This window comes from Pseudophryne corroboree, chromosome 5, assembly GCF_028390025.1.
Source record: "Pseudophryne corroboree isolate aPseCor3 chromosome 5, aPseCor3.hap2, whole genome shotgun sequence".
NCBI lineage: Eukaryota > Metazoa > Chordata > Amphibia > Anura > Myobatrachidae > Pseudophryne > Pseudophryne corroboree.
In genome coordinates, this window is record NC_086448.1 from 219,512,138 (window position 1) to 219,537,746 (window position 25,609).

The 25,609-nt window shown below is 45.9% G+C and overlaps 1 protein-coding gene across 1 annotated transcript in view; it reads left to right on the top strand.

Moving 5' to 3' along the window:
• Nucleotides 1-25,609, top strand: part of CCNY (cyclin Y) — a 405,388-nt gene that overhangs the window by 353,371 nt on the left and 26,408 nt on the right. The window contains exons 5-7 of the mRNA XM_063922144.1: nt 6,035-6,070; nt 10,854-10,911; nt 17,796-17,915. Coding sequence (XP_063778214.1) covers nt 6,035-6,070; nt 10,854-10,911; nt 17,796-17,915 — 214 coding nt within the window. The remainder of the gene's footprint in view (nt 1-6,034; nt 6,071-10,853; nt 10,912-17,795; nt 17,916-25,609) is intronic.

Genomic DNA, 25,609 nt, shown 5'->3' on the forward strand with positions numbered 1-25,609 from the left:
ATTTCTGGTGAAATACCTCCACACCGAAGAGCTGATTTTTTTGGTATTTTCACCTGGCATGTCAACGGCCATATTCCTCCCACGGACAACAGGTGTCTCCCCGGGTGCCTGACTTAAACAAGCCACCTCACCATCAGAATCCTCCTGGTCAATTTCCTCCCCAGCGCCAGCAACACCCATATCCTCCTCATCCTGGTGTACTTCAACACTGACATCTTCAATCTGACTATCAGGAACTGGACTGCGGGTGCTCCTTCCAGCACTTGCAGGGGGCGTGCAAATGGTGGAAGGCGCATGCTCTTCACGTCCAGTGTTGGGAAGGTCAGGCATCGCAACCGACACAATTGGACTCTCCTTGTGGATTTGGGATTTCGAAGAATGCACAGTTCTTTGCTGTGCTGCTTTTGCCAGCTTGAGTCTTTTCATTTTTCTAGCGAGAGGCTGAGTGCTTCCATCCTCATGTGAAGCTGAACCACTAGCCATGAACATAGGCCAGGGCCTCAGCCGTTCCTTGCCACTCCGTGTGGTAAATGGCATATTGGCAAGTTTACGCTTCTCCGACGACAATTTTATTTTAGGTTTTGGAGTCCTTTTTTTACTGATATTTGGTGTTTTGGATTTGACATGCTCTGTACTATGACATTGGGCATCGGCCTTGGCAGACGACGTTGCTGGCATTTCATCGTCTCGGCCATGACTAGTGGCAGCAGCTTCAGCACGAGGTGGAAGTGGATCTTGATCTTTCCCTAATTTTGGAACCTCAACATTTTTGTTCTCCATATTTTAATAGGCACAACTAAAAGGCACCTCAGGTAAACAATGGAGATGGATGGATTGGATACTAGTATACAATTATGGATGGGCTGCCGAGTGCCGACACAGAGGTAGCCACAGCCGTGAACTACCGCACTGTACTGTGTCTGCTGCTAATATATAGACTGGTTGATAAAGAGATAGTATACTCGTAACTAGTATGTATGTATAAAGAAAGAAAAAAAAACCACGGTTAGGTGGTATATACAATTATGGACGGGCTGCCGAGTGCCGACACAGAGGTAGCCACAGCCGTGAACTACCGCACTGTACTGTGTCTGCTGCTAATATAGACTGGTTGATAAAGAGATGGTATACTCGTAACTAGTATGTATGTATAAAGAAAGAAAAAAAAAACACGGTTAGGTGGTATATACAATTATGGACGGGCTGCCGAGTGCCGACACAGAGGTAGCCACAGCCGTGAACTACCGCACTGTACTGTGTCTGCTGCTAATATAGACTGGTTGATAAAGAGATAGTATACTCGTAACTAGTATGACTATAAAGAAAGAAAAAAAAACCACGGTTAGGTGGTATATACAATTATGGACGGGCTGCCGAGTGCCGACACAGAGGTAGCCACAGCCGTGAACTACCGCACTGTACTGTGTCTGCTGCTAATATATAGACTGGTTGATAAAGAGATAGTATACTCGTAACTAGTATGTATGTATAAAGAAAGAAAAAAAAACCACGGTTAGGTGGTATATACAATTATGGACGGGCTGCCGAGTGCCGACACAGAGGTAGCCACAGCCGTGAACTACCGCACTGTACTGTGTCTGCTGCTAATATAGACTGGTTGATAAAGAGATAGTATACTCGTAACTAGTATGTATGTATAAAGAAAGAAAAAAAAACCACGGTTAGGTGGTATATACAATTATGGACGGGCTGCCGAGTGCCGACACAGAGGTAGCCACAGCCGTGAACTACCGCACTGTACTGTGTCTGCTGCTAATATATAGACTGGTTGATAAAGAGATAGTATACTCGTAACTAGTATGTATGTATAAAGAAAGAAAAAAAAACCACGGTTAGGTGGTATATACAATTATGGACGGGCTGCCGAGTGCCGACACAGAGGTAGCCACAGCCGTGAACTACCGCACTGTACTGTGTCTGCTGCTAATATATAGACTGGTTGATAAAGAGATAGTATACTCGTAACTAGTATGTATGTATAAAGAAAGAAAAAAAAAACACGGTTAGGTGGTATATACAATTATGGACGGGCTGCCGAGTGCCGACACAGAGGTAGCCACAGCCGTGAACTACCGCACTGTACTGTGTCTGCTGCTAATATAGACTGGTTGATAAAGAGATAGTATACTACTAATATTATATATACTGGTGGTCAGGTCACTGGTCACTAGTCACACTGGCAGTGGCACTCCTGCAGCAAAAGTGTGCACTGTTTAATTTTAATATAATATTATGTACTCCTGGCTCCTGCTATAACCTATAACTGGCACTGCAGTAGTGCTCCCCAGTCTCCCCCACAATTATAAGCTGTGTGAGCTGAGCAGTCAGACAGATATATAATATATATAGATGATGCAGCACACTGGCCTGAGCCTGAGCAGTGCACACAGATATGGTATGTGACTGACTGAGTCACTGTGTGTATCGCTTTTTTCAGGCAGAGAACGGATATATTAAATAAACTGCACTGTGTGTCTGGTGGTCACTCACTATATAATATATTATGTACTCCTGGCTCCTGCTATAACCTATAACTGGCACTGCAGTAGTGCTACCCAGTCTCCCCCACAATTATAAGCTGTGTGAGCTGAGCAGTCAGACAGATATATATAATATTATATATAGATAATAGATGATGCAGCACACTGGCCTGAGCCTGAGCAGTGCACACAGATATGGTATGTGACTGAGTCACTGTGTGCTGTGTATCGCTTTTTTCAGGCAGAGAACGGATTATAAAGTAAACTGCACTGTCCTCACTAGTAAACTCTCTCCACTCAGTCTCTACACTTCTACAGTAACAGTACTCCTCCTAGTCAGCTCCAGTAAATCTCTCTCAGTCTCTTATAATCTAAATGGAGAGGACGCCAGCCACGTCCTCTCCCTATCAATCTCAATGCACGTGTGAAAATGGCGGCGACGCGCGGCTCCTTATATAGAATCCGAGTCTCGCGATAGAATCCGAGCCTCGCGAGAATCCGACAGCGTCATGATGACGTTCGGGCGCGCTCGGGTTAACCGAGCAAGGCGGGAAGATCCGAGTCGCTCGGACCCGTGAAAAAAAACATGAAGTTCTGGCGGGTTCGGATTCAGAGAAACCGAACCCGCTCATCTCTAGCGATTAGTCGCTTACTGCGCATGCGCAAGATTCACAGAGCGCATGCGGTTAGTTATTTTACACAAAAGTTAGGTATTTTACTCATGGCATAACGAGGATTTTTCATCGTTCTGGTGATTGCAGTGTGATTGACAGGAAGTGGGTGTTTCTGGGCGGAAACTGCCCGTTTTCTGGGCGTGTGTGAAAAAACGCTGGCGTTTCTGGGAAAAACGCAGGAGTGTCTGTAGAAACGGGGGAGTGTCTGGGCGAACGCTGGGTGTGTTTGTGACGTCAAACCAGAAACGAAACTGACTGAACTGATCGCAATGGCTGAGTAAGTCTGGAGCTACTCAGAAACTGCTACGTAATTTCTATTCGCAATTCTGCTAATCTTTCGTTCGCAATTCTGCTAAGCTAAGATACACTCCCAGAGGGTGGCGGCTTAGCGTGTGCCATGCTGCTAAATGCAGCTAGCGAGCGAACAACTCGGAATGAGGGCCATAAGACTGGACATATACAGCATGTTTCTCAGTACAGATGTTAGGTGTCTTATATGTATGCATGGGTAAATGATTTACTAAGGGCAAAATGTATGTACAAAAACTATAAACATATGCGTTATGCTTTGTGCGCAAAGCGTCACATCAAAAATGTGCCCTTCAAAATAAAAATGTGCCCTCTTCAATGCTCAGCACCCTGCCCTAAAAAAATCGTAGAGTGAACACTATATAGACCTGCACATGTTCAGTGCTGCTGGCAGCCGCCTAGTGGAGAGGGCTCGAATGGAGGCTGCACACGGGTCCCGTCTCACTGTACGCCCCTGCTTCTGGCCCATGGAGATAGCACAGGAAAATGAGTGGGGAATGTCTACTGTGACAAGCTGTATCTTGTGTAACTCCTATATAGAGATTGTCTAGCGTTGGACTTCCTGCTCCATACATTTGCCCCAAATGCTGAAGAATGTGCACCAGGAATCACCTATTTGTGCACTGTTAGATAATATACACCCATAAGTCCAGCAGTGACACGGGGCGAATCAATACATTTTAGAACATTGCTGTTCGTATCCAGATGGATGGTTTTATTACAGTTAGAAGAATCATTAATTCATTTGCTTTTATTTCACACATATGGTTTCCTGAGGAAGTACAGTGTGTATATGATTTAGATATAAATAACTTTTTGCAAGTCTTGTTTTTTTTAACGATAGAAATGTGGAAAAATTAAATAAGTTTCAGAAACAAAATGTACAGTAGTACTCTTAAAAATAATAATTATTATGATTGCTCTCTACACTGTGCAAACACATTTTTCTTTTACAGACTGTTAATTCAGTGATAATGAGGTAACCTGGGATTTCAAAGCTTGCATTCTAACATATGGACAAACTTACACTGTATAGACAGACTTACGCTGCAGATGTGGTAAAGCCAGTTGCTGCTATTGCAAGATCTTCTGTTTATGATTATATACTAAATAAAGCAGTACAGCCCGGCTGCGTCACATCACTTACTGATTAACTTGCTGCCTAGTATTTAGTGTATTGTGACAGTGTCATAATGCAGGAGATGATGTGTATAATGTACAAGCCTTAATGTTCTCTTGATACAGGTTGAGTATCCCATATCCAAATATTCCGAAATACGGAATATTCCGAAATACGGACTTTTTTGAGTGAGAGTGAGATAGTGAAACCTTTGTTTTCTGATGGCTCAATGTACACAAACTTTGTTTAATACACAAAGTTATTAATAATATTGTATTAAATGACCTTCAGCCTGTGTGTATAAGGTGTATATGAAACATAAATACATTCTGTGCTTAGACTTAGGTCCTATCACCATGATCTCATTATGGTATGCAATTATTCCAAAATACGGAAAAATCCGATATCCAAAATACCTCTGGTCCCAAGCATTTTGGATAAGGGAGACTCAACCTGTATATGTACATATATGTCCTCGCTTCTCCCACAATGTGTGGGCTGCTTATGGCCCAATTAATACAAAGACTGTTAAAACACATCTCACATCATTAGCAAGGGTTTCTTTCTGTACATTCTGGCAGTGTTAAACCGGAGACGGGCCAACTATACTTGTCTCCTCCCCCCCCACTTCTGCAGCTTTGCAGATACCAGTTTATTATGGATTGCGACTAAAAACATGGCGCCGGTGCGACAGCATTCTCATTATTCTGAGCAGCCCTGGGTCAACCGCATTTGTCGATGGTACTCGATTTCTGCATGTGCATCGCAATTATGCAAATGCATCAGTGGGCTAGTCAATGCGATTTTTAGCAGAAGCAGGATTGAGAAAATCGCAATTTCTGTCTCAATACATCCAAGCTGAATGAGGTCCTCTACAGTATCTGTAATGCTGGCCATATGCTACACATTCATTGTGCTCACCAGCCAACTAAATGGCTGGTAAATGATAATTCTCATTCATTGATGATGATTATTGTTCAGCGTATTGTACTGTATAAGGATTGTTCACAGGCTAAAAAAACCCAAAAAGTTTGTTTCATTCGGTTTGGTTTCCACACCTCTCAAATCCACCCGACTGTCATTCAGCCAGTTTCAGGCTGTGACTGGAGATCACCTCCATGCTTCATGAAGTATACGGAGGCGCTCCAACTATTAGAGAGTTGGCTCCTCTCATCTACCCATCAGTTGGTCTGCTGCGTTGTATGGCCAGCCTACGCTGCTTATAAAACACAACATAGCAGTTACTTAAGGTTTTACTGTAGTTTTTTGGGAGATATTATTGCAAAAAAACCATTGTTAATGAAGTCGTCTAACACTCTTCTTAGTAGCTGCTACTAGTACATGTTTTTTGCAAATGCAGTTAATGTATGTTTACAGTATGTTCAGGATGCACGTTATAAGGAAGTTAAACCTCTGTTTTTGTTTTACAGCGTAGCACTTGCAATATATTACCACATAAAAAACAGGTACGTTGGCTGTCTTATCACTAATATAAAATATTGAAGGCTTTAACGAGCTTATGCAGACTAGACTGGTTGGTTGTGGTTTGTGCTGCTCAGTCCGTCACACAGGGCTCAGCTAGTGCATTTGACCAATAATTGGGTGGGACGAATGTAAAGCCCTATCCCGGTACGGTGACCAGCAGTAGTCTGTGTCACAGGAGTATAACTGTTCCACTATATATTTTCTCTTAGCAATAATGTGATTAACCCACTGCACCCCCTTAGATTTGAGGAAACTTATTAAAGTACGGTAAGTAATAAAAAATGGCCATGAGCCCCTGACAACATTTCCGCCCAGCACAAGATATCCTGGGCTGGTTTCTTTCCAACAGAACAGGAAGACCAAGCGTATTGCCCCCATACCTTTAAGTAATCCAGCCCCTTGTAGTACAGGGGAGGCTTGTGTCTCTATAAGAAGGTGGTAGGGATAAAACAGCATACGCCCCATACGCTACCAGTCCCACACTGAAAAGCACTGGGACTCTTACTGGCCCCCTGTGCTGCGAACCTGGGGTAATCTTCAAGTTTGGGGAGTGGTAACTGGCTTGTTAATCACCCTGACTCCCACAATTGCCGTGTGGTCAGTAAAATGCCCATGCTTTTTACTGCAGGTAGAGTGTCTTTTTCAATATATTGCTTTTGGTGAGAGGAAGGGGGTTACACAGATGCTGTTGTTTGTCGTTTCCCCATAGAGAGGGTTGTATATGGGGACTGTTTTATTTCTAGATCGTGGAAGCTCCTGAAAATAATTTTCTCTTTGAAGAGTTCCTTATAAATGTATAGGACTAGTATTTATTTTTGCTTTATACAGTATTAGTGCTGAGGTGAGGGATCATTTTGCTCTTTTATTTTCAATATTTGAATCCAAGCAAAATGCGACTGGAGGTGGCAGCTGTCCATGCAAAATTTCTGAGGAACCACGCAACGCTGACAGTGACCGCATGCACTGGCAGGTTCTAGTTTTGTCACCATGTGTTCAGGTAGCCCTGACTTACATTTAATTAATTGGTCTGGTTTTAATAGAAAAATTCCCAAATCCTGTCTTTATATTAGAAGTGCACCATAGGGCTTAAGGAAAAGATTTGTCTAAATGCTGAATTGCTTTACAAACAGTAGCAGAATCCTTATTTCTATATTAATATTGACCAGTACGGGACTAAATGATAAATATTATCTGTTGTTTTAAAGAGATGTGGTGCAGTCTTAAGGTGTGTACACGTGGGGGTCATTCCGAGTTGATCGTAGCTGTGCTAAATTTAGCACAGCTACAATCATAAACTCAGACATGCGGGGGTACGCCCAGCACAGGGCTAGTCCGCCCGCATGTCAGCGCCTGCCCCGCCGCACAAATACAAAAGCATCGCACAGAGGCGATGCCTTTGTATTTGAGGAGTAACTCCCAGCCAGCGCAGCTTCTGCGACTGGCCGGGAGTTACTCGTCGCTCCTGCTGGCCGCAGCGGCTGCGTGAGACGTCACGCAGCCTCCGCGGCCCGCCCCCCAAACGGTCCAGCCACGCCTGCGTTGGCCGGACCGCTCCCCCTAAACAGCGGCTTAACGCCACCGTTCAGGCCCCTCCCGCCTAGCAACCGCCTCTGTCTCAGCGCCGGCGCATGCGCAGTTCCGACCTGATCGCTGCTCTGCGACAAACTGCAGCGAGCGATCGGGTCAGAATGACCCCCATGGTGAGATGTATCCTTGCGATTTTGACTATATAGTCAAAATTGCAAGGAAAGTTAGTGCAAATCGCACTGTGTTAGGCAGCTTGCGATACCAATTTGCACTCCCGCAGGGTCGATATCGCAAGGAAAGATAGACTGGGCAGGCAAGTCAACCTTGACTATCTAGTGTACTATCTAGTACAAAGCATAGTCAAAATTAGCACGTTGTCAAAATCGCACATAAGGGGTCATTCTGACTTTGTCGCACGCAGGCTGTTTTTTGCACTGCTGCGACCAGGTAATCAGCGCCTACAGGGGAGGGGGTTAGGGCTGTGCAGGGCTGCAATCGCTTGTGCAGAGAACTGCACAAACAAAAAGTTTGTGCAGTCTGTGCACAGCTCAGGACTTGATCCGGCTTGGAGCTGACATCAGGATCCCTCCTCTTCAACGGCTGGGCACGCCTGCGTTTTTCCGGACACTCCTCGAAAACGGTGAGGTCCGCCTTCTGCCTGTCAATCTTCTTGCGTTCGCCGCTGCATACGGCTTCTTTGTAAGGTCCATGGCGATGGCCGTCGCTGGCGACCAACGTTCCTGCGCATTGCCACGCATGCGCAGTTCTGACCCGTTCGCGTGGCTGCAAGAAATTGCAGCGTGCAAACGGGTCGGAATGACCCCCATAGGCAAAATCGAAGGTACAGATAGTCAAAATCGGTGCTTCTGGGCTCTGGGGGAGTTCAGGGGAAATCGCAAATTCAGAAATGAAGATAGTCCAATTCTCACCATGTGTATGCACCTTTACTTGGAATTGAATCAAGTGGCAAGTACTGGAGTAACACACAGTCTGGTGGCAGAGAAGGAATGCAGTATTGAACAATTCTGCATTGTTTACAAAATGTCTGATATGACAATATTTAAAAGTTACAAACGTATAGTAAATGCTTTCTTTAAATCAGGCATTGATGACACATGTACTGTAATTGGCGTCACAATATTTACAGTAATTGTACACATTAGGGGAATGAGTAGTAACAGATCTTAGCCAACCAGCAATCAGTCAGACGTTTGCACAGTAAAATTATGGAGAATTTATCTCTTTGATTGTAATATATAGTGACTACTGTCTGATGCTGTTTGAGACTATTATGTCACAATAGAACATATCCTTTTGAAATCATGCAAACTAAAGGAGAGTAAATGAAAATGACGGTCCTGGCTGGATTCTAACGCTAACAGTGTGGTAGAAGTTCCCCAGGGCTCTGGCTTTAAGCTGCACAGCAATACCTTCAGCAGAATTGTGTGAATACTTCGACAGTTCTTATATTAGAGTTTTAATCAGCATTAAGGATGTGAATATAATTAGTACATCCTGCAGCTCTGTGTAGAGAACGGAGGATCCAGCTCATGAGAGCGTAATGGAATGAAAAGCTAGGCTGTATTCTGCCAAGGTGCAGCGTTAAATAACTTCATGTATGCATTTTATATGTAGCCCTGGTACTTCTGGGGGACTGTAGTCCGCACATCACAAACCTTACAGTTATTGATTGCCAGTCTCATCATAGTACATACCAAATGAAATGAGCCTCGGTGTGAAGGATCAATTTCTAAAGTCAATATTAGATGGACTACAGTTGGCAAATGTCATCTGCTTAGAGCAGGGGCAGCCAGACTCAGACATGTCCGAAAAGGGACGTTGTCCCCCACAAAAAAAATGAAACATACATTACATTGCCCCAGCCCTCCACATAAAGACTGACCTGACCTGTCTGAGAGAGGAGCTCTCAGTCCCTCACTGCCCTCAGTCCAGCAGCAGCCTCAGTTGAGACTCCATAGCACTGGGCGGGCAAGTGGCTGCGGTTTCCACCATGCCCGAAAGTGTTTATCAGTCCAGGGTACTGCAATGGGCCCCAGATGGGTATTGCACCCTCGAGCCGGCACTGTTCCTGGGGCACCCCTTAATCTGGCTCGCTAGCACTGGCAGAGTGGAGGCTGTTACATGTGACAGCCTCAGCCAATAAGTAGCAGCCTGGTACCTATTTCGCTATTGCTGTCACAGTGACAGCCAACAGAGACTGCCATGGCTTCATTTCGGCACAGCTAGCCAATAAGAATCAGCCTGATTCTTATTGGCTTCTGATGGACATCCACTGTCGTTGACTGGTCAAGTTTCTATTGTCTACCGATGGATCACAATCAACGCTTTGGCCACCCCTGGCATAGGGATTCATGATGAAGCTCAGTCATGGGCACGGGGGATAGGGGATTCTTAAAAAGTGAGAATCTGTGTTTTAAACCGATGCATCACAGCTCTTGATAAACCTGTCCACCAGAAGAAATACAAAGGCATGTTTCAGATCATAATGCATTTTAATAAATGCAAGGTGAATACATTTAAATTTTCTGAATGTCAATTTATTCTGATGTGCGCCTTGGTTTGTCATTCAACATTTTCATTCGAGCATCTCTGCATATTTTGATGGTTCAGCCATGTTACATTTTTAATTTGACTGGAAATCTGTTCTGACAACTGCAATCTTGGCTACGTGGCTGAAATCTTGGAAAGTAAAATAGATGTTTTGAGTTGGTTTCCATATAACATTTCCAGCTGAGTTCAAGGAAGATTTTAGCCACAAAGAATCCGCTCAGACAGCTGCTGCGGATTTTATGTGTCAGATCATACTACTATATGTTATCATTGCGCCATCTGCTGGTCACCATAGCAATAGATCTGTCTGTTGTTTTGTAATTGAACATGTACTGTTTTTCCCTTTTAAATGCATTTATTATATTATTGTATTAAATCCAGTCTAATCCCTTTTTGGCATAGTATGCACAGCCTATCTAAGAGGCAGCTGCAGGGTCAAACTCTTTTTTGTTTCTATTTTACAAATTAAGCATAAATTGTTTCTCCTAAATCTGACTTTACATAGACAGTAGTTGTGGAAAAAATTCTGAAATATGATTAGCATATTCAATAGTTTATTCACTGTCACGGGTACTATAATATGCTTTATTTGCCCCATACCCTGTATTAAACGGTATTTAAAGTTTAACATTTTGTAACGTGTATTATTATATTTTGTTCCTCAAGAGATGGAGATAGCAGATTGCTTTTAGATATTTTCGATGAAAGGCTTCACCCTCTGTCTGTAAGTACATTTTTGATACCTTTTAGTCTAATTGTATAATATGGACTAGTTTTAGAAGTAATATATGTCAGAACCGTAAAAGTTAATGGTTTAGTAAATTTGTGTAGCATGCAACATGGGCTTCCTGCTAAGATGGCTTCTGTTATGGGAGTGCAGAGGAGAGGCTTCAACTGGTCTCATGCAGAGTTTTCAGCCAAGCAGATAAGTGGAGGTGGTTGGAAGACCTTTTTCACTGTACATCTGTTTGCCAGACAGTCTGCATGCTGTCTCTGTCACTGAGAACCTGCGTGCCGGTCTCCAGTGTGAGTTTGCCTGCCTGCCGGTCTCTGTCACTGTGAGTCTGTATGCTGGTTTATGTCACTGTAAGTCTGCGTGCTGGTCTGTCACTGAGAGCATGTCTGCTGGTCCCTGTCAGTGTGATTGTGTGTGCGCCAATCTCTGTCTCTATGAGTTTGCATGCCTGACTTAGTGTATGTGTGAGTCTGCTTACCGGTTTCTCTCAGTGCAAGTCTGTGTTCTGGTCTCTGTCAGTGTATGTGTGCCTGTCAGTCAGTCACTTTGAGTCTGCTTGCAAGTCTCTGTCAGTGCGTGTCTGCGTTCCGGTTAGGGTCAGTGCCGGTCTATTTCAATGTGAGTCGTCATGCAAGTCACTGTGAGTCTGCCTGCCTGCCGGTCTCTGTCACTGAGAACCTGTGTGCCGCTTTCTGTTACTGTGAGTCTGTGGGCCAGTCTCTGTCACTGTGAGCCTGCCGGTCTCTGTCACTGTGAGTATCCCTGTGTGCCGGTCTCTCACTGTGAGTCTGCTTTCCAGTTTCTGTGTGTGTGTGTGTGTGTGTGTGTGTGTGTGCAGGTCTCTCAGTTCCAGTCTGCGTTCCAGTATGTGTGTATGTCTGTGTGCTGGTCTCTGTCAGTGTGAATCTTTGTGATGGTCTCTGTCACTGTGAGTCTGTCTGCCTGCCGGTCTCTCACTGTGAGTCTGTGTGTCAGTCACTGTAAGTGTGCATGCCAGTTTATGTCACTGGGAGTTAACGTGCCAGTCTCTGTCACTGTGAATCTTCATACTGGTTTCTGTCAGTGCAAGTCTGCTTTCCGGTCTCTGTCAGTGTGTGCACCACACTCTGTCAGTGTGTGTGTGCCACTCTGTCAGTGCGAGTCTGCATTCTGGTCTCTGTTAGTGTGTGGGTGTGCTGGTCTCTGTCAGTGCGAGTCTGCGTTCCAGTCTTTGTCGGTGTATGTGTGTCTGTCTGTGTGTTGGTTTCTGTCAGTGTGAGCCTGTCTGCCTGCCGGTCTCTCACTGTGAGTCTGTGTGTCAGTCACTGTAAGTTTGCATGCCGGTCTATGTCACTGGGAGTTAACGTGCCAGTCTCTGTCATTCTACGTGATGGTCTCTGTCACAGAGACCATGGGGGTCATTCCGAGTTGATCGCTCGCTAGAAGTTTTTAGCAGCCGTGCAAACGGTATGCCACCCCCACTGGGAGCGTATTTTAGCTTAGCAGAAGTGCGAACGAATCGATCGCAGAATGGCTACAAAATAACTTTATGCAGTTTCAGAGTAGCTCAAAACCTACTCAGCGCTTGCGTTCACTTCAGACCATGCAGTTCCCGATTTGATGTCACAAACGCCCTGCGTTCGCACAGCCATGCCTGTGTCTTTCCTGGCACGCCTGCGTTTTTTTCGAATACTCCCTGAAAACGGTCAGTTGACACCCAGAAACGCCCTCTTCCTGTCGATCACTCTGCGGCTGCCTGTTCGACTGTGAAGCATTGCTAGACCCTGTGTAAAACTACATCATTCGTTGTAATAGTACGCTACGCGTGCGCATTGTGCCGCATGCGCAGAAGTGCAGTTTTTTCCCTCATTGCTGCACAACGAACGAATGCAGCTAGCGAACAACTTGAAATGACCACCCATGTCTGCCAGTCTCTGTCAGTGCGATTCTGTGTGCCGGTCTCTGTCGGTGTGTGCACCACACACTGTCAGTGTGTGTGTGCCACTCTCTGTCAGTGCGAGTCTGCATTCTGGTCTCTGTTAGTGTGTGGGTGTGCTGGTCTCTGTCAGTGCGAGTCTGCGTTCCAGTCTTTGTCAGTGTATGTGTGTCTGTCTGTCTGTGTGCTGGTTTCTGTCAGTGTGAGTCTGTGTGCCGGTTTCTGTCACTGTGAGTCTGCCTGCCTGCCGGTCTCTCACTGTGTGTCAGTCACTGTAAGTTTGCATGCCGGTCTATGTCACTGGGAGTTAACGTGCCAGTCTCTGTCAGTCTACGTGATGGTCTCTGTCACAGAGACCATGGGGGTCATTCCGAGTTGATCGCTCGCTAGAAGTTTTTAGCAGCCGTGCAAACGGTATGCCACCGCCCACTGGGAGCGTATTTTAGCTTAGCAGAAGTGCAAACGAATGGATCGCAGAGCGGCTACAAAATAATTTTTGTGCAGTTTCAGAGTAGCTCAAAACCTACTCAGCGCTTGCGATCACTTCAGACCATGCAGTTCCCGATTTGATGTCACAAACACGCCCTGGGTTCACACAGCCATGCCTGTGTTTTTCCTGGCACGCCTGCGTTTTTTCGAACACTCCCTGAAAACGGTCAGTTGACACCCAGAAACGCCCTCTTCCTGTCAGTCACTCTGCGGCTGCCTGTGCGACTGTAAAGCATCGCTAGACCCTGTGTAAAACGATATCATTCGTTGTAATAGTATGCCACGCATGCACATTGCACCGCATGCGCAAAAGTGCAGTTTTTTCCACTCATCGCTGCACAGCGAACGAATGCAGCTAGCGAACAACTCGGAATGACCACCCATGTCTGCCAGTCTCTGTCAGTGCGAGTCTGTGTGCCGGTCTCTGCCAGTGCAATTCTGTGTGCCGGTCTCTGTCGGTGCGAGTCTGCATTCCGGTCTGTCAGTGTGTGTGTGTGTGTGTGTGTGTGGTGTCTGTCAGTGCAATTCTGTGTGCCAGTCTCTGTCAGTGTAGATTTCTCTATAATGTTTTATGGGGTCAATTCAATTAGATTTGTAAAAGCAAACTCAAAAGGAAAAACTGTATGCAAGAGGGGTATTTTGCATTGTCCATCTGTGTACTACATATCTAGATTATTATGAATGCACTAGTTACCAGCCCGCCAAAATGAAAGGAACAACATAACCGTAATGTCAGCGATTGAATTCCCCCCATAGAGGTGAGGATCAGTGTTAGCCACTAGATGACAGCCGATGGAGCGGTGCAAATAAGATGCATTTTCGACAAAAAAAGACGCCCATGCGGGATGCATGGCTTATTGAGGCTAGATGTATGAGGCACATCTGTAAGAAATTGTACATACAATACTTTTTACAAGGTTACGGTAAATAGTTAATAACCTTTCTTCAGATTTCTTTAATTTTATAGACACATTTAACAAGGTGCTGTAACCACTGATCCTCCATCATTTATTTGTAAGGTGTCAAAAAAGTAGGACATGCAGAGGTGATAGCCTCAGGTTAGGGTATAATAGGTGGGTTTTGAGAGAGCAGTTGAAGGACTGATGCTTGTGGAAGGAGTTTGGTCAGGCACAAGTGGGGGGGAGCATTGGAGAAGTCTTGGAGGCAGGTATGAGAGGTGTTTATTGGAGAGGTGTAGGTCAGAAACAGATCATAGAGTGTGAGTGAGAGTGTCTCATGGCAAGGTCAGAGATCTATGTAGGTGAGGGTGATGGTATCCGGTCTCTAGGTCAACAAGACTTAGGTCGACAGTGTCTAGAGCGACAGGATTTCTAGGTCGACAGGTCAAAAGGTCAACATGAGTTTTTCACATTTTTTTTCTTTTTTTTTTAACTTTTTCATACCTTATGATCCACGTGGACTACGATTGGGAACGGTAACCTTGCCCGAAGCATGGCGAGCGAAGCGGTGCACTAATTGGGGTTCCCGGTCACTGTATGGTGAAAACGACACCAAAAAAGATTTCAAAACTCATGTCGACCTTTTGACCTGTCGACTTAGACCCTGTCGACTCAGAGACCATGTCGACCTACAATCCATGTCGACATAGTTTCTGTTGACCAATAGTGGTCGACCGAGACACTGTCGACCTAAGTGTGGTCGACCTTCAATACCACACCCAGGGTGGTGAGCTCAGTTTTGGACATCTTGAGGTTTAGGTAGCGCCTTGACATCCTTACCTCAGCGGAGAGAAGAGGTATGAAGAGAGAAAAGGGGCAAAGAACAGAGTCTTGAGGAACCTCAAGAAAGAGGGAGCAATTATGAGGATGTGTCAGTAGTAGAGGCACTGAAGGAACAGTCAGAAGTACAGAGCTTAAACAGGAGAGAACAGTGCTGTGAATGGAGTGAAGGGAGGGAAGAGGGTGGTCATGTTGAAAGGTCAAGGAGAATGAGTAGTGTGAGTAAATCATGCATGTTACTTTATATGGCAAAGCAGCTTCTGTCACTCACAAATTGGTTTGCACACTTTGTAGTAACTAATCAGAATAAGACATATTTAAAAATTACTTTGGAAATTATTTTTTTCTACAGATTTTTAGATAAATGAAGAATAGTGCACCAGCAGCTGTAAGAGGCATTAGCTGCATTAGCTTTACTAAGACTAAAGAAAAGATTACCTTGTGATCTGGATGACACATCTCATTGATTCCAGCCAAGTCCGTAATTCCCTGGGCCATAGCTATTTCTTTTCTTTTTCTTTTTCTTTTTTTTATTTTACAGAGCTCGTGAATGGTCACATGTTTGAGCATGCTGAGAAAGACAGGCAGCTTGAAAGACACAGATACAGTAGATATACTGTACTTTGTTTATTTGTGTAGTGCTGGTCACAGTGGATGTTGTTCAGAGGAGCTATTGCTTCTGGAGTATTAAGTCAGGAAGACTCCTGCTAAAGTTTTGTACCTGGACAGACTTTGCCCGTTTGATGGAAAATCTGGAGTATAAATGTTGGATGACAATAGTGCAGTAGCTTACTTGCAGCTACATATAAAGGGGGGAATTCAGTTGCAGAAGAAGGCTGCGAATCGCCACAGCCGCAGAATTTAAACCCATCAGCGGCACCACATCTCACACCCTTCACCTACCTGGCTAAACCCCAAATAATCGCAAACATGGCCGCTACCCTATTGGGCTGCGCACACTTTTGTGCGAGATCGGGCTGCCATAAAGTGCGTCTATTGATTCGGCCATGTGGATGTCTTTGTCTGGAATTGAATTCCTCCCAAAGTGTGTATTGAATGTCTTGTATATGGAGCTTTGCCCAAGTATGCAGATATTGGGATTTTTCTTTTAAATGAATCAGGGGTCTATTTACTAAGCCTTGGATGGAGATAAAGTGGACAGAGATAAAGTACCATTCAGCTCCTAACTGTCATTTTTCAAACCCGGCATGTGACATGGCAGTTAGACACTGATTGGCTGGGACTTTATCTCAGTCCACTTTATTTCCATCCAAGGCTTAGTAAATAGACCCCCTCAGTTTGTTGTTTGAAGAGCATCAGTCTCCCGTGTAACAGGCACTCGCATGTATTTATTGTAACGTGGGCAAGCAAGGCTCCCAAAATAACTGCCCCGCATGCTAGTGGCAGAAACAGGTGGCATTCGGACCACCTGTGTAACAGTAGCAGAAGAGGTAGTCTGTGCCGAGAGATGCGTCACTGCCCTTCAGTAGCTCACATGCTAATCACTGTTCCATCACAGCAGTACACAGTGACATGCGGTGAGGGCAGTGACTGGGGAGGCACTGGCTGATTGCTGCGGCACCCCCTCCCCCCCTCTCCCCATAGGGTTCCCTCATTTAAGCAAAACCAGCCAGGAGGGGATAATGCTATAGCAGGGGAGACACTCGGTATGGGGTCCCCCTGCCATAGCATTAAACACCCCAAAAATCTGACCGCTGCTACAGCACCGCTGGCTTATATAAGTCAGTTGAGGGGGAGGGGCGATGACATTGGCTCACGGCAGTCATCTTGAATTTCAAAAATTACGCCGAGGCAACATTTTTTTAAGATTGGAAGCCGCCTCTCCGCTGCAGAATAGCTGGCAGGGACTGGATCCTCTGGGAGCCAGGTCTACCGCCAGCCACCCTTTCTCCGTCAGGTCCCACCGCCGCATCGCAATGCTGCATTTGTGCCCACTGGTCAACGGATTCAGTGGATCCGCTGGTCCAATCGTATCTGCGGGACTGACAGGGGCGTGCCTTCATGTGGGCTGAAGGCACGCCCCTGTCATTGAGGCACCTATACTGGTGCCGCTTCCCTATGTTTTTTCAATGGGCTTTTACAGCCCATGGCTTGGCCCCATCCCATGCATGCCCCACGCTTCCCGAATTTTAGTGTTAGCAGTGGGAGGCACCTCTCTCGCTGCCTCCCACCCCAATATGCAGGCATATTCACAAGGGGGAAATGATTAGAATAATAAAAGAAGATATTTATCACAGAATCTGTATTATAAATATCTTCTTTGTATTATTTTAATCATTATGATCAGTACATTTTAATCAGTACATCACTGCTCTCCCATGCTCTTTACTGACCCATAATGCAGGGAGCTGTGACATGCAGGAGGGCAGCCGGCTCTGGAGTGTGACTCGAGAGAGTGGTCCAGTTTCAAAATTGGAACAGTTTGGGCTTATTTCAGAGGCTATGACTGGGGAAAGAATATACAGTATTTATTGAAAGTTAATCAATTATCTCTTTAAAGATAGTAAATAAATGCAGAGCCGCAGTCTGTAAAACACCCTTAACTTACCAGATCATTACATATAGTATGGAGGAAACATTTCCAGTTCATGTCAGTGTTGCAATGTGTGTTTTATATTTCCCGAAAGCTAATTATTCCCACTGTGCCCTTCATCTATGATCTAGGGGTCATATAAGCCTAACATCTATAACATAACTTATTTTTGCAGAAATCAGAAGTACCATCTGATTATGAGAAGCATGACCCAGAGCAGAAACACATCTATCGTTTTGTCCGGACGCTCTTCAGTGCGGCCCAGCTGACGGCTGAATGTGCCATAGTGACCCTGGTAAGAGTGTATTTTTTTAGGGAGAAATGATTGGACATATATTTGGGCAATGACCTTCTTAAAATTAGATTTATACACTAGCGTTTGCACGCGGCGTCGCTCATTTGGTTGTCTGTTATTGCTCAGGGGAACTCATTTTACAAAGACAGTAGTGCCATCTAATATTGTGATGTACTGTATATTTTATATTGTGCACATTGATCACAAAATTTCTTTGTAAACAATATTTGCAGTTTTTCCTTAATGGATTAATGCAAAAAGATGCCTGGGGCTACTAACTTGTGAGCAAGCCACGTAAAGCTGCCCATGGGAGAAACAGCTGGTCCTGAGATTTAAGCTGCAGCCATGAGCATTTACCACTGCAACTTGTTGACCGTCATAGTGAAGCAGATGCTTACAGGAAACTGCAAACGTTTGAATTGAAAAGGAAAATTGTTGGGTAAAAGGGGTATACATGGTATAAGCACAGTCTCACCTGCGCCATATCCCGTTAGAATCCCTCCCTCAATTAGGTTCCTCTGCAGAGCAGTCACTTTAAGTCAGTTTGTGTTGCATAACTTGGGCAGAGTCAAGTTCCACAGAAGCATGACCAGGACACCAACTTTCAGCACAATGATGTGCGCTGGAAGTCCAGCTGCACTAAGTGAGTTCAGAAATTCCATGGGGTAATTGGTGGTATAATCCTGGTCCACGACTATGTTTATAGAGGTGTATACCACCTATTCTCAGTAGTCCCTAAAATACTATTGTTGATAGCGACTTGCCCTTTTTTATACAGTATGTAGTTGGATTTTTCACGCAAAATACATCTTATATATCTATGTATATATGTATTTATATACATATATAACTCCTCACATTCAGGGTGTGTAATATATGCATATATTATGTGTGTGTGTGTGTGTGTGTGTATATATATATCTATGTGTGTGTATGTATGTATGTATGTATGTATATATATATATATATATATATATATATATATATATATATATATATAAAAGTGGATGGACAAGGCACTCCAATAAGCTTAATTAGGACAAACGCCAGTGCCTCCGTAAAACAAAGCAATTCTAGAAGAGAAAAACGTGGCACTCACGGCAGATTTCAATAATCACGACCACAACAATGAATTGTAGCAGAGCAACGTTTCAGTGGCACCCCACTGTCGTCAGGCTTTATTAATATACGTTAAAAACAATCCTACCTTTATAGAACCCCCACGTGCATGTTGTAAAACAGTCCGGACCCGAACTTCCGATAAAGAAGACGGAAATGATGTGAAAGTGCCGTCAGCGCACTGAAAGACAGAAACCCATCACCATGGAAACCAGGTTGCTAGCAGCAAGACATAACCCGAACATTGCTACAAAGTACAGGATCTTAAAGTAGCAGCCAATAGATACACAGTGCTGAATAGTATCAGATATTAAATTGTTAATACATACATAATAGCAATGCAGCAAGAATAAAAGACATTCCAATGAATCAAAAACTAAACACAAAGATAACTGGAACCTTTTTTAGCAAGTACCTATGTTGGTATAAATTCATTAACAGCTGCACCAACTTATATCAGTGTAAGACATTGCAAAGATTCATCAAACCACCCCTATAGCAAATGATCTTATAGGAAACATGCATAGGAACACTGCTCATTAAGACCTTTTGGGTGAATCACATCCAAATATGCTATCCACCTCGCCTCCGCTTGTAATAATTTAGTAGCACGATCACCACCCCTGATATTATTGGGAACGTGGTCGATCATCCTGTAGCGTATGCTGCTGATGGAATGCTTGCAAGCAGCAAAGTGTCTAGCCACCGGCTGTTCACTACTCCCTGTGTCTAAAGCATTTCTTATAGCAGACCTAGTCATCCTCTCCTAGACAAGTCATCCTCTCTTTGAATTTACGTTCAGATTTACCAATATAGCTAAGCCCACAGGGGCATATAATCTGGTAAACAATGAACGTAGAATTGCATGTTAATCGATGTCTAGTCTTAGACATACCTTTAGTTTCCTATAAGATCATTTGCTATAGGGGTGGTTTGATGAATCTTTGCAATGTCTTACACTGATATAATAAGAATTTACTCACCGGTAATTCTATTTCTCGTAGTCCGTAGTGGATGCTGGGGACTCCGTAAGGACCATGGGGAATAGATGGGCTCCGCAGGAGACTGGGCACTCTAAAGAAAGATTCAGTACTATCTGGTGTGCACTGGCTCCTCCCTCTATGCCCCTCCTCCAGACCTCAGTTAAGGAAACTGTGCCCGGAAGAGCTGACATTACAAGGAAAGGATTTTGGAATCCAGGGTAAGACTCATACCAGCCACACCAATCACACTGTACAACTTGTGATAAACTTACCCAGTTAACAGTATGAACAACAACTGAGCATCACTCAACCGATGCTACATAACCATAACCCTTGGTTAAGCAATAACTATATACACGTATTGCAGAAAGTCCGCACCTGGGACGGGCGCCCAGCATCCACTACGGACTACGAGAAATAGAATTACCGGTGAGTAAATTCTTATTTTCTCTAACGTCCTAGTGGATGCTGGGGACTCCGTAAGTACCATGGGGATTATACCAAAGCTCCCAAACGGGCGGGAGAGTGCGGATGACTCTGCAGCACCGAATGGGCAAACACAAGGTCCTCCTCAGCCAGGGAATCAAACCTGTAGAATTTTGCAAAAGTGTTTGAACCCGACCAAGTAGCAGCTCGGCAAAGCTGTAATGCCGAGACCCCTCGGGCAGCCGCCCAAGAAGAGCCCACTTTCCTTGTGGAATGGGCTTCCACTGATTTCGGCTGCGGCAATCCCGCCGCAGAATGAGCTTGCTGAATCGTGTTACAGATCCAGCGAGCAATAGTTTGCTTTGAAGTAGGAGCACCCAGCTTGTTGGATGCATACAGGATAAACAGCGAGTCAGTCTTCCTGACTCCAGCCGTTCTGGTTACATAAATCTTCAAAGCCCGGACTACGTCCAGCAACTTGGAGTCCTCCAAGTCACGAGTAGCCGCAGGCACCACAATAGGTTGGTTCAACTGAAAAGATGACACCACCTTTGGCAGAAACTGCGGACGAGTCCGCAATTCTGTCCTGTCCATATGGAAAACCAGAAAGGGGCTTTTACTTGACAAAGCCGCCAATTCTGACACACGCCTAGGTGAAGCTAAAGCCAACAGCATGACCACTTTCCACGTGAGATACTTTAGTTCCACGGTCTTAAGTGGCTCAAACCAGTGGGATTTCAGGAGATCCAACACCACGTTAAGATCCCGAAGTGCCACTGGTGGCACAAAAGGGGGCTGAATATGCAGCACTCCCTTAACAACGTCTGAACCTCAGGCAGTGAAGCCAGTTCTTTTTGAAAGAAGATGGATAGGGCCGAAATCTGGACCTTTATGGACCCTAATTTTAGGCCCATAGTCACACCTGACTGTAGGAAGTGCAGGAATCGACCCAGCTGGAATTCCTCTGTAGGGGCCTTCCTGGCCTCACACCAAGCAACATATTTTCGCCATACACGGTGATAATGCTTTGCTGTCACGTCCTTCCTAGCCTTTATCAGCGTAGGAATAACTTCATCCGGAATGCCCTTTTCTGCTAGGATCCGGCGTTCAACCGCCATGCCGTCAAACGCAGCCGTGGTAAGTCTTGGAACAGACAGGGCCCCTGTTGCAACAGGTCCTGTCTGAGAGGCAGAGGCCATGGTTCCTCTGTGAGCATTACTTGCAGTTCCGGGTACCAAGTCCTTCTTGGCCAGTCCGGAACAATGAGTATTGTTTTCACTCTTCTTTTCCTTACGATTCTCAGTACCTTGGGTATGAGAGGAAGAGGAGGAAACACATAGACCGACTGGAACACCCACGTGTTACCAGTGCGTCCACAGCTATCGCCTGAGGGTCCATTGACCTGGCGCAATACCTTTTTAGCTTTTTGTTGAGGCGGGACGCCATCATGTCCACCTGTGGCAGTTCCCGCCAATTTGCAATCTGCTTGAAGACTTTGTGATGAAGTCCCCACTCTCCCGTTTGGAGATCGTGCTTCTTGTGCCGCCCTGGCGGTTTACATGAGCCACTGCGGTGATGTTGTCTGACTGAATCAGCATCGGTTGGTTGCGAAGCAGAGGCTCCGCTTGACTCAGGGCGTTGTATATGGCCCTTAGTTCCAGGATATTTATGTGCAGACAAGCCTTCTGACTTGACCACAACCCTTGGAAGTTTCTTCCCTGAGTGACTTCCCCCCCATCCTCGGAGGCTCGCATCCGTGGTCACCAGGACTCAGTCCTGTATGCCGAACCTGCGGCCCTCGAGAAGGTGAGCACTCTGCAGCCACCACAGAAGAGACACCCTGGCCCTGGGGGACAGGGTGATCAGCCGATGCATCTGAAGATGCGATCCGGACCACTTGTCCAACAGATCCCACTGAAAGATCCTCGCATGGAACCTGCCGAAGGGAATGGCTTCGTATGATGCCACCATCTTTCCCAGGAACTCGCGTGCAGTGATGCACCGACACCTGTTTCGGTTTTAAGAGGTCTCTGACTAGAGTCACGAGCTCCTGAGCCTTCTCCGCCGGGAGAAACACCTTCTTCTGGTCTGTGTCCAGAATCATGCCCAGATAGGGCAGACGCGTCGTAGGAATCAGCTGCGATTTTGGGATATTCAGAATCCAGCCGTGCTGTTGCAACACTTCCTGAGAGTGTGCTACGCTGATCTCCAAGTATGGGATAATTGTGACCCCTTGCTTTCTCAGGAGCACCATCATTTCCGCCATTACCTTGGTAAATATTCTCGGTGCCGTGGAGAGCCCAAACGGCAACGTCTGGAATTGGTAATGACAGTCCTGTACCACAAATCTAAGGTACTCCTGATGAGGTGGATAAATGGGGACATGCAAGTAAGCATCCTTGATGTCCAGAGACACCATAAAATCCCCCTCTTCCAGGCTTGCAATGACCGCTCTGAGCGATTCCATTTTGAACTTGAATTTCTTCAGATAAATGTTCAGGGATTTTAAATTCAAGATGGGTCTGACCGAACCATCCGGTTTCGGTACCACAAACATAGTGGAATAGTAACTCCTTCCCTGTTGAAGGAGAGGAACCTTTACAACCACCTGCTGGAGGTATAACTTGTGAATTGCTGCCAGCACTACCTCCCTTTCCATGGGGGAAGCTGGCAAGGCCGATTTTAGGTAACGGTGAGGGGGCGTCACATCGAATTCCAGTTTGTATCCCTGAGACACAACTTGTATAGCCCAAGGATCCACCCGTGAGCGAACCCACTGGTGGCTGAAATGTCGGAGACGCACCCCCACGGCTCCTGGCTCCGCCTGTGGAGCCCCAGCGTCATGCGGTGGATTTAGTGGAAGCCGGGGAGGACTTTTGTTCCTGGGAACTAGCTGCGTGGTGCAGCCTCTTTCCTCTACCCCTGCCTCTGGCAAGAAAGGATGCACCTCTGACTTTCTTGCTCTTTTGCGAACGAAAGGACTGCATTTGGTAATACAGTGCTTTCTTAGGCTGTGGAGGGACATAAGGCAAGAAATTTGACTTCCCAGCCGTAGCTGTGGAAACTAGGTCTGAGAGACCATCCCCAAACAATTCCTCACCCTTATAAGGTAAAACCTCCATGTGTTTTTTAGAGTCGGTATCCCCTGTCCATTGCCGAGTCCATAAGACCCTTCTGGCAGAAATGGACATTGCGTTTACTCTAGAGCCCAGCAGGCAAATGTCCCTCTGGGCATCCCGCATATATATGACCGCGTCCTTGATATGTGCCAGGGTCATTAGAACAGAGTCCCTGTCCAGGGTATCTAACACCTCAGACAGAGTATCCGTCCATGCTGCTACCGCACAACACATCCAGGCCGAAGCAATTGCTGGCCTCAGCAGCGTACCAGAATGTGTGTAAACAGACTTTAGGATAGCTTCCTGCTTTCTATCCGCAGGATCCTTTAGGGTGGCCGTATCCTGAGACGGCAGGGCCACCTTCTTAGATAAGCTTGTCAACGCCTTGTCTACCCTGGGGGAGGATTCCCAGCGTAACCTGTCCGTTGGCGAGAAAGGATACGCCATCAGCAATCTCTTGGAAATTACTACCTTCCTATCAGGGGAATCCCACGCTTTTTCACATAATTAATTCAATTCATGTGACGGGGGAAAAGCCACTTCTTGCTTTTTCTCCCCATACATATAAATCCTCTTGTCAGGGACAGGATTTTCCTCAGAAATGTGTAACACATCCTTCATTGCCACAATCATGTAGCGGATGGCTTTAGTCATTTTAGGCTGCAACTTTGCATCATCGTCATCGACACTGGAATCAGATTCCGTGTCGACATCTGTGTCAACTAACTGGGATATTGGGCGCTTTTGAGACCCTGACGGCCTCTGCGCTGTGGAAGCAGGCATGGGTTGAGACCCCGACTGTCCAAAGGCTTCAGCTTTATCCAATCTGTTATGTAAGGAGCTTACATTATCATTTAACACCTTCCACATATCCATCCAATCAGGTGTCGGCCCCGTCGGGGGCAACACCACATCTATTTGCACTTGTTCTGCCTCCACGTATCCTTCCTCATCAAACATGTCGACACAGGCGTACCGACACACCGCACACATACAGGGAACGCTCTGACTGAGGACAGGACCCCACAAAGGCTTTTGGGGAGACAGAGAGAGAGTACGCTAGCACACACCCCAGCGCTATATAACCCAGGGATTACACTGTACCTTAGTGTTTACCCAGTAGCTGCTGTTTTTATATATATATATATATATATATATCTCTGCGCCTAAATTTATGTGCCCCCCCTCTCTTTTTTACCCTCTATTGCACCTGTATACTGCAGGGGAGAGCCTGGGGAGCGTCCTTCCAGCGGAGCTGTGAAGAGAAAATGGCGCTGGTGTGCTGAGGAAGAAGGCCCCGCCCCCTCAGCGGCGGGCTTCTGTCCCGCTTCTCATGTGTAAAAATGGCGGGGGCTCGCACATATATACAGTGCCTGACTGTATATATGTATACTTTTGCCATCAGGTATCTTAATTGCTGCCCAGGGCGCCCCCCCCTGCGCCCTGCACCCTACAGTGACCGGAGTGTGTGGGTGTGCTGCGGGAGCAATGGCGCACAGCTGCAGTGCTGTGCGCTACCTTAAGTGAAGACATGAGTCTTCTGCCGCCGATTTCGATGTCTTCTTGCTTCTGCTGCTTCTGTACTTCTGGCTCTGCGAGGGGGACGGCGGTGCGGCTCCGGTAACGGACGATCAAGGTTAGGTACCTGTGTTCGATCCCTCTGGAGCTAATGGTGTCCAGTAGCCTAAGAAGCGCAACTTAGCTGCAGTGAGTAGGTTTGCTTCTCTCCCCTCAGTCCCACGTAGCAGAGAGTCTGTTGCCAGCAGAAGCTCTCTGAAAATAAAAAACCTGACAAAATACTTTCTTTTCTAGCAAGCTCAGTAGAGCCCACTAGGAGCACCCAGCTCTGGCCGGGCACAGATTCTAACTGAGGTCTGGAGGAGGGGCATAGAGGGAGGAGCCAGTGCACACCAGATAGTACTGAATCTTTCTTTAGAGTGCCCAGTCTCCTGCGGAGCCCGTCTACTCCCCATGGTCCTTACAGAGTCCCCAGCATCCACTAGGACGTTAGAGAAAAGTTGGTGCAGCTGTTAATGAATTTATACCA